General features: G+C 41.2%; 1 protein-coding gene across 3 annotated transcripts; it reads right to left on the reverse strand.

Moving 5' to 3' along the window:
• Window positions 1–995: 995 nt before the first annotated feature.
• p2ry1 (purinergic receptor P2Y1) lies at window positions 996–9,903 on the reverse strand. 3 transcript variants are annotated; one of them, XR_014627370.1, is made up of 3 exons: window positions 9,681–9,892; window positions 7,557–8,694; window positions 996–1,312 (listed from the first exon to the last, which is right to left on the reverse strand). XR_014627370.1 is itself a non-coding variant. In XM_084408848.1 (2 exons), the coding sequence occupies exon 2, from the start codon at window positions 8,665–8,667 to the stop codon at window positions 7,618–7,620; it is 1,050 nt and encodes a 349-aa protein (XP_084264974.1). In that variant the 5' UTR covers window positions 8,668–8,694; window positions 9,681–9,903; the 3' UTR covers window positions 5,801–7,617. The 3 variants fall into 3 exon arrangements, 1 of the variants encoding a protein (XP_084264974.1); XR_014627371.1 differs by lacking the exon at window positions 996–1,312 and adding an exon at window positions 4,425–4,770; XM_084408848.1 differs by lacking the exon at window positions 996–1,312 and having other exon boundaries at window positions 5,801–8,694; window positions 9,681–9,903.
• Between the last annotated feature and the right edge of the window lie 451 nt (window positions 9,904–10,354).

A 10,354-nucleotide genomic window follows, 5' to 3' on the forward strand; every position in this document is an offset into this window, starting at 1 on the left:
GTTGTAAAACAGGAGCATAAAAAGCATAGAGCATCAAACACAATAAGCCTCAGAGAATATTACCGCAGCTATAGTACATATTTTATATTGTAAAGACCCATTTATATGGAGCGAGAAAGTGTTAGATTATAAAACCATGTTGTTTGTTAATGAATTGAAGCAAAAGAAGTATTGAAATTTTATTTGGAAAATATTTACTTTTTTTATTCACTGTTAGAAAGTGAAAAGAAGACGTTTTTCCACTATATGTTTAATTAGCATGCATTGATTATTGCTCTGAACTAGAGCCTTATAAAATAATAATACATAATGCATTATAAAAGTATTTTTAATGCATTAATTATTCCTCGTAATGCACCTTATAATGCATGTATGATCTCATGAATAACTGTAACCACACTTACAATACATTATAATATTTCTGTTACACCTTCAGAAAGTCTAATGCATTAAAACACACGACAAACAACCAGTTTCAGTGGGAACAAGGAATCTGCAAATATCATAACGCATTTTAACTTCGGTTGCAACTATTTATGAAAAGATAAGATGTACATTATGAATATCCTTATAATGCATTATACACAAAGGCTTTAAGTGACGTGTTACCAATGATCTTGATTCATTTCATGATTTCCAACCAGTTTTTAAAGTAGCAGAATAAAAATAATGTTATATTATAAATATTATATAAATTTCAGTGTTGGGCAACGATTAATCACATCCAAAATAAAAGTTTGTGTTTACATGATATATGTGTGTGTACTGTGTATAATTATTTTGTATATACAAATACACACACATGCATGTATATATTTAAGATTTTTTTTTTATTTGTATAAAATATAAAATATTTATATTTAATATAAATCATGTATAATATACATTATAAACATGCATGTGTGTGTATTTATATATACAAAATAATTATACACAGTACACACACATATATCATGTAAACACAAACTTTTATTTTGGATGTGATTAATCGTTGCCCAGCACTGAAAGATTTAAATATAAAATTAAAATTAAAATGATGTTTCATTTTCAGTTGATTGTTGTGCACTCGTTTAAAACCCTGTGAGTTTAAGGACATCCACTTCCAGAAGTGTTGCTTGTACAACAGCACCAGTGGCTGAAACAGCGAGTGTGTGTGTTCTGTCTCCACAGTGATCGCTCGTTCCACTCAGACACATGTAAAGCTTTGTTCTCTCTCTCTTCACTCCTCCTCTCTCATTCTCCACCCGTCTCAGGTCTCAATGGAGTGACTGGTTTCGTGCCTCGGCAGGCCTGCATGGCACTGTCTTCCTTCCTGCAAACACAAACACACACACACACACACACACACACACACACACTCACACACACACATGAGCACACACAGGCCTGCATGGCACTGTCTTCCTTCCTGCAAACACACACACACACACACACACACACACACACACACACACACACACACACACACACACACACAAACACACACACACACACACGCACACCAGTGTTGTGTGTTACTCATTACAAGTAACTTGAGTTACGTAATCAGATTACTCTTTCAAGTAACTAGTAAAGTAACGCATTACTTTTAAAATTTACAACAAAATATCTAAGTTACTTTTTCAAATAAGTAATGCAAGTTTGTTTTCCCCTTTATTGACTGACAGCTCTTCTGTCCTCATGTTGAGACAAATCGAAAGTGCAGAGGTGTGTGTGTGTGTGTGTGTGTGTGTGTGTGTGTGTGTGTGTGTGTGTGTGTGTGTGTGTGTGTGTGTGTGTGTGTGTGTGTGTGTGTGTGTGTGTGTGTGAACATGATGGTTATTGTAGTTTTAGACTAAATGTGAGCATTTACTCATCTCATTTGCACAAAAAAAAGATTCAATATTCCTCAAAATAAATAAAATCAGTGAAATAAAGAATCAGAATACTATGATATACTCTACTGTACACTACTGTACTCTACCTCTACTGTACTCTACTGTACACTGCTGTACTCTACCTCTACTGTACTCTACCTCTACTGTACTCTACCTCTACTGTATACTACTGTACACCACTGTACTCTACTGTACTCTACCTCTACTGTACACAACTGTACTCTACATCTACTGTACACCACTGTACTCTACTGTACACTACCTCTACTGTACACCACTGTACTCTACATCTACTGTACACCACTGTACTCTACTGTACACTACCTCTACTGTACACCACTGCACACCACTGTACTCTACTGTGCTCTACCTCTACTGTGCACTGCCTCCACTGTACACCACTGTACTCTACTGTACTCTACCTCTACTGTACTCTACCTCTGCAGTACTCTACTGTACTCTACCTCCACTGTACACTACTGTACTCTACCTCTACTGTACTCCACTGTACTCTACCTCTACTGTACACTACGGTACTCTACCTCCACTGTACTCTACTGTACACTGCTGTACTCTACCTCTACTGTACTCTACTGTACACTGCTGTACTCTATCTCTACTGTACACTACTGTACTCTACCTCTACTGTACTCCACTGTACTCTACTGTACTCTACCTCTGCAGTACTCTACCTCCACTGTACACTACTGTACTCTACCTCTACTGTACACCACTGTACTCTACATCTACTGTACACCACTGTACTCTACATCTACTGTACTCTACTGTACACTACCTCTACTGTACACCACTGTACACCACTGTACTCTACTGTGCTCTACCTCTACTGTGCACTGCCTCCACTGTACACAACTGTACACTACATCACTGTACTCTACCTTTACCATACACTGCCTCCACTGTACACCACTGTACTCTACTGTACTCTACCTCTACTGTACTCTACCTCTGCAGTACTCTACTGTACTCTACCTCTACTGTACTCTACCTCCACTGTACACTACTGTACTCTACCTCTACTGTACTCCACTGTACTCTACTGTACTCTACCTCTACTGTACACTACGGTACTCTACCTCCACTGTACTCTACTGTACTCTACCTCTACTGTACACTACGGTACTCTACCTCCACTGTACTCTACTGTACACTGCTGTACTCTACCTCTACTGTACTCTACTGTACACTGCTGTACTCTACCTCTACTGTACTCTACTGTACACTGCTGTACTCTATCTCTACTGTACACTGCTGTACTCTACCTCTACTGTACTCTACTGTACACTGCTGTACTCTATCTCTACTGTACACTACTGTACTCTACCTCTGCAGTACTCTACCTCCACTGTACTCTACTGTACACTGCTGTACTCTACCTCTTCTGTACTCTACTGTACACTGCTGTACTCTATCTCTACTGTACACTGCTGTACTCTACCTCTACTGTACTCTACTGTACACTGCTGTACTCTATCTCTACTGTACTCCACTGTACTCTACCTCTGCAGTACTCTACCTCCACTGTACACTACTGTACTCTACTGTACACTACTGTACTCTACCTCTACTGTACTCCACTGTACTCTACTGTACTCTACCTCTACTGTACTCCACTGTTCTTAGCCTCTACTGTACACTACTGTACTCTACCTCTACTGTACTCCACTGTACTCTACTGTACTCTACCTCTACTGTACTCCACTGTTCTTAGCCTCTACTGTACACTACTGTACTCTACAAAACAAGCCCAGCTTAGATAAGCTTAGATATGTAACGCATTACTTTTCTAAAAAAAGTAACTGAGTAACGCAATTAGTTACTTTTTAAGAGAGTAACGCAAAATTGTAATGAATTACTTTTCAAAGTAACCTTCCTGCACATACACACACACACACACACACACACACACACACAGGCCTGCATGGCACTGTCTTCCTTCCTGCACACACACACACACACACACACACACACACACGGGCATGCAGAAGCACGCTTGCTCGCTGGCGTATTAATCCATACAAACTCACTCACCTTCACAAAGAGCACAGGTGACACAGGCGGCTCACTGTCGGCGGCTGGCATTAATGTTCATTATGGTTGACTAATATAATTCACGAGAACATTTCATCACTCATTCTATGTACACAACTCTAAATAAATAAATACATGAATCAACAGAAATATCTCAGCTAACAGGGAACATTCTCTCAAAGTTATGATCAAACCTTCCAGTAACGTTAATAGAACGTTCGTTCAAAGTTATCTGGTCTTTAATAACGTTCTCAAAACATTAGCACACAAACATTATTTATACGTCGCTCATGGAACATTTTTATCTGAAACGTTGTTGCTACTTGTTTCAGAGAACATTCAAATGTAACATGATGTTTGAATGATGAAATGGAACTTTCTCTTCACGTTCACATTTGAATGTTCAATGAACAAATAATAGTTTTATAACTTAATAACATAACTTTTTTTTGTTAGATAAAACTTAACTGAAATATATTTGCTAAATTAGGCGCTCTTCCACACACACACACACACACACACACACACACACACACACACACACACACACACACACACACACACACACACACACACACACACACACACACACACTCACACACACACACACACACACACACACAATAGGAAATTGTTCCAAAAGTCATGGAAACCCCCTAGTTTTACGGCGGCCAGGAAACGTATAGATTTGAACACGGCTCATCCAATCAGAGTCAGTGTGGAGCCGGATCTTTGTTCTACACACTCTCAAGCCCAGCCTACGATGTAAGATCCCGGGCCGTTTGCCAGCATCCGTAACCATTCGGCTTTTGTTCCCGCACAAAGAGTGGCTAGGAGAAATCTGGGAGGAAAAGAAAATGCGGCGTTATTTATTCCTCCCTCATTCCCCTTCCCGTCCTGTTCTTTCCTGTGAGGGACAAAGAGTCGGAGCGCTTTGGGAAAAGAACAGGGAACTGAGCAATGTAATCGCACGATACCTGTCGACTTGAACTCCAGGGGTGTGAAGAAACTAAAGAACAATAGGACAGTAGATAAAGAACAAAAACACAGAGCAATGGAGAGAAAAAGTTGAATGAGAGGAATCTGAGTCTGTGGAATCTGACACTGAAGACTGGAGAAAGTTACAAAGATTGTTACAAAGTTATTCTATTTCAAACAAATGTGAACTGTTTTCAACACTGATAATAATCATAAATGTTTCTTGAGCATCAGATCATCATATTATACTGATTTGTGAAGGATCATGTGACCCTGAAGACTGGAGTAATGATGCTGAGAATTCACAGGAATAAATTACACTTTACTGTATATTCACATAGAAAACAGCTGTTTTACATTATAATAATATTAATATTTCACTGTTTTTACTGTATTTTTGATCAAATAAATGCAGCCTTGGTGAGCAGAAGAAACTTTTCTTCAAAAACATTTTTTTTTTTTTATCTTACCGACCCCAAACTTTTAACCGGTAGTGTGTCAGATTATTAAGCTTCACATTTCACTAAAAATATAATTATCCAAAAGCTGAGAAAAACAGTAATACATAAAGTAATGCAGTGGTTAGAGGCTATTCTTCCACAGCCATTTTTTTGGTAGACCTGATAATAAAGAGCCATTTACAGACTTTTCATTTACGTCTCTGTATTTGTTTTAGCTTTAAATACTACAGATCATTAAAGATAAATGCATTATGAACATACAGTATTTGAAACTTGGTTACATGAGTCCCTTCATAGTTCATGGGCTGATATTCTTTTGATCTATGCGGTCACACATCTTTACAGTAACAGTAGAATGAATACACATCAATGCACAAGCGCATCTAAGACCATCTGGGATGCTGCAAACAAACTACAGCCACAGGTAGACAATTCACTATTTTAAAATATCTTTAGTGCATCTGAACTATTCGCTGAGAACATAACAGAACACAAGGACTAATATGTGCTGCCGTTCACTCTGAAAAATAAAGGTTTCAAAAGGAGTTTTACACAGCGGCAACCTTCCGGTCTCTCTCCTGAATCTAACACTGAAGTGATTTAAACTGCAGTTCATCCACTGGCCACTAGAGGCCGGCTGCAGAAGAGACTCAATCCCATAGACCCCCATGTTAAAATCTCCAACTTTACAGCAGAAAAAAACATGTTTACAACATGATGCAAAAAGTGGTTTTGGTCTATAAAGCTAATTTTGCCCTTCATGACGACTGTGAGGTGCTGAATATTTTAACAACTCATCTGTTTAAATTATATTAAGCCTTAAAGTTCTGCATAATTAAGGGCGTGGCCACTTGAGTGACAGGTGGATTGCCGCTGATGTCACTACTAGCCGTTTGTCTGCTGTGTGTTAGCGTCACGTCACCTCAGCTAATCCGCCTCGCTGCACATTTTCGTCTTGACGCTGCCAAGATGGCGACGGCCGGCTCCGCCCACTTTGAGCTGAAAAAATGCTCTTCAGAACCAACGGGTGACGTCACGGACACTACAGATATATTTTTTTACAGTCTATTTTAACGATATAATCGTACGGTCTAAAGCGCACAGAGCAAGTGCACTTTTGCTAGTTTAACGATGGGAAAAATGGTCGGCGCTCCCGGCGCTGGTCTAAAAGGGTCATCTCTCTCTTATTGAGTAATGGGTGTGTTTTGGGCGTAACGTGAAATAAACCAATCAGATTCTCATCTCCCATTCCCTGTTGCGCTCGCGCCATGGCGGATTCGCTATTTACATGGAGGAATTTGCAAGCGGAAAGACTGAACACTTCTCTAGCGAGGAAACAGATCTACACGTGCGCAAGGTTAAAGCTGTGTGTGTGTGTGTGAGGTTAAAGGTTAAAGCACAAACAGCTGGATTCCACCATATCTTTATACACACAATATTAATATTTTACATTGTAATCCTTTTATTTTTAATATTTGGCATGTTTGTGTGCTGTCGCACGTCCCTGTGTGTGTAATAAGCAGAGAGTGTATGTGTATGTGTAATAAGCAGAGTGTGTGTGTGTGTATGTAATAAGCAGAGTGTCCACGCATTGTGGATCTGCCTATAGGCTCATATTACTAATGCGCCCTTTAAATAACAAAAATATTTATATGTACTGCACCATTGACTTTAGACCAGGTCTCAGTTGGTCAGCGGCTCAGTCTATTTAAGTTCCTCAAAATAGCAACGCTCCAACAATACGCCTGAACACACACCTGGTTCTCAGACCAGCAGCCCAGGAGCCACAGATGGGCACAAATGCATTTGCTATTTAAACAAATTGACACAGGACGTGAAAATGAAAACTGCGTCAGGCTGAAATTAGCAAAACACACTAGCGTCGCGCCTGGCGCTGCACCGAGAGTATGATAGGGCCCTGTGTGTGTGATAGAGCCCTATAGGTTTTACACAGCGATGCCATAGAGGAACCATTTTTTCTTTAAACATTTTTCCATTATAAAGAACCTTTTGATGCCCATAAAGAACCTTTATTTTTAAGAGTGTTCAAGCATCCTCAACTAAAACTTGGTATATTTCCAACATTAGTCGTTACTGTTAAAACATTGTTAGTGATTTGCTCATTCAGTTTCAGTTCCATGGAAAATCACATTAGAAATGTTAAAAGCAATACATGAGTAACACTGACCACAGTATACGATGATTTCCAATAGTCTAATTCCCTTGAGTCCGAGGGAAGGAGTTGCGGATCACGACTCCCGTTTGTCCGACAGACTGTTGAGCGCCGTCTCCTCGCTCTTGGACTGGAGATCTCCTTTCTTGGAGGATTTTTTGGTGGCTCTGGAAAGCCGTCGTCTGAAGGTGTCTCCGGCTAGCAGGTACAGGACCGGGTCCACACAGCTGTTGAGACTGGCCAGGCCTCGGGTCACCTGGTAGGTGGCGTACACTCGGTCGTTGAAGCCACACATGTCCGGGCTCTGGAAGTACAGTCTTGCTCGCATGTTCAGGTTCTTCATGACGTGGAAGGGCAGGTATGAGACGGCGAAGACCGTCAGAACGATGATGACCAGGTAAATGGACTTCTTCCTTAGCGGTGCGTTGTCCATGTCGTTGCGAATCAGGGCTTTGACGATTCCTCCATAACAGCTGAAGATAATAATGAACGGGATGCAGAAACCGAACACCGTCATGCACATGCTATAGACGAAGTACCCGGGCAGCTCGTCTTCAGTCGTGGTGTCGTAGCACGTGGTGAATCCCTTCTTTGGCCCGGTGCGCGAGTAATAGAGAATAGGAGCGATTCCCGCCACGACTATGACCCACACGAGCGCCACGGTGCGAACGGCGTTCTTCTTCTTCAGTCGTCCGAGAGATTTCATAGGATGAACGACGCCGGAGTACCTGTGCACGCTGATGCACGTGAGGAACAAGATGCTCCCGTAGAGATTAACGTGGAATATGAACCTCTGCAGTCTGCATAGCACGTCTCCGAAAATCCAGTCTGTTTTGTTGAAGTAGTAGAAGATGAGAAACGGGAGCGAGAGCACGTAACAGAAATCCGCCAGAGCCAGATTGAACATGTAGACGGAGATGCTGCTCCACGGCCTCATGTGACACACGAACATCCAGATGGCCACGCTGTTCCCGACGAAGCCCGCGAGGAACACGAGGATGTAGACGATGGGAAGATAGTAGAACTGAAACCCAGTCTTGGTTAGCGAGCATCTCGCCGTCTGGTTTGTAAACTCGGTCACGTTGTTCAAGAGCGACGTTGTCAAGTTATTAAACTCCGCTGTCATGTTGTCGAGGATCAGCAGCTGTGTGATCTACAGAGAGAAGAGAAACACAGCGATATCAGTCAGCAATAGCCGTCATCTCACCGCCTAGGTTAACTATAGACCCGATGTAGTACGGCTGTGAGTAACACACTTCTAGCCAAAATAACCTTGAATTTGGTTACATGTCGTTTTTGCCAAAAGAACTTGCGAGATGTTTGATATTCCATCATGTATGCAAAGTCAACAGTGATTACAAGGTGTTTGGTTTCATTTCTTCACTCATTTCATTTCTTTGTTATCTAATTGATGACTATAGTCTGATGACTAGTCTATTCTTGGGCTATGGTTTAGCCGTATATACAATTTTCACTGACAGCCCAAATTTTGCCTTGTTTTAGCCGAGACGTCTGGGCTGTGTTTTGGACGGCTATTAGACGTCTTTTAAACGCAAAATTGCTTGCTGGGATAATGCCTATTAACCTGATCAGACTCAAACCTGTTCCACAGACACCAAAAGTGCTTTATTTCTGCTCTCCTCTGCGGGGTTTGAACCTGCAACCTGTCAGAGACCAGCTTAAGGATGTTGTGTGGGCATCTTGACACAGACACACTAAAAACAATATCCTATCGCATACTGAATATAGCAACACGTTATCGCATATCGCATTTTTCTTCAATATCGTGCAGCCGTATTTATGTTGTTTTAGATATGAGTTACATTTATGAAATGGCACATTTTAAATCAAAAGCATGCATACGTGATATGGCACTTGATTTAATAAGATCTAATCTAATAGTCTTGCAATTTGGGTGGCTCCAAAATTAGAACAACAAATACCAGATAAAAAAAAAAAGTGTTGTCCATTAGAATGTACAGGTTCAGTTTATCTTAACCTTTTCAATTAGGGACGTGGAAATGAAAACGACATAACTGCAAGTCATTTGTCCCCTGATCAGCCATTTCAACGCAAAATACGAGTTGCGAAATCAACAACTCTATAGAGCAGAAGTGCATTCTCCATAGATTCACTCACCAGCGAGACGCTCGTTTCTCCGGCATTCCTCGAGCGCGTTCACGGGAATCAGCAGCATGGATGAGAAATCCTGCTTTCCCGCCACAGGAATGTGTAGTTTGCTACAGTCCTCGGATAAGAGCAACAAGCTCTCTCTCTCTCTCTCTCACTCTCACACACACATACACATACACACCCACACACACAGACACCGGCGGACGCGCGAATCCGCTGCACGAACGATCTCTATGTGAACCGACTCTGTTTCATGACTCGGATGAACCGATTCGCAATGTGCGAGTGAACATCAAATGAAAACTTTTGCGAATGCACATTATTGCTGTCCTTATTCAAAACGAACTCGTACTTGATCTAAAGACTCAAATGAATCGAATCACTAAAATGAACCGTCCGAATGATTCGCCTCGCTGTATCGAATCCCTGCAATAGTAGGAACTGAGAGCAACAATCAGAACAGTTTCGGCTCGGAGAGAGGAAGAGGAGGAGGAGGAGGAGTCGATGATGAGCGAGGGCAAACTCTATAATCGCTTCTTGTTTCACTTCTTCATGTCCTCACAGTCTCTGAGTCTTACATTATGATTCTTTTAGAGAAGTCATTGTCGAGCAGAGCTGCATGCCCGGGCCACCAAACCAGTTTTACAAGCTAATTAGTTTGTGCAAGCTAAGGGATTGAT

Source organism: Rutilus rutilus (assembly GCF_951802725.1).
Source record: "Rutilus rutilus genome assembly, chromosome: 5".
In the NCBI taxonomy this organism is placed as follows: Eukaryota; Metazoa; Chordata; class Actinopteri; order Cypriniformes; family Leuciscidae; genus Rutilus; species Rutilus rutilus.

Excerpts from the sequence above, each read along its gene's own strand:
- p2ry1 (XM_084408848.1), bottom strand. The coding sequence starts at position 8,667 with ATGACAGCGGAGTTTAATAACTTGACAACGTCGCTCTTGAACAACGTG.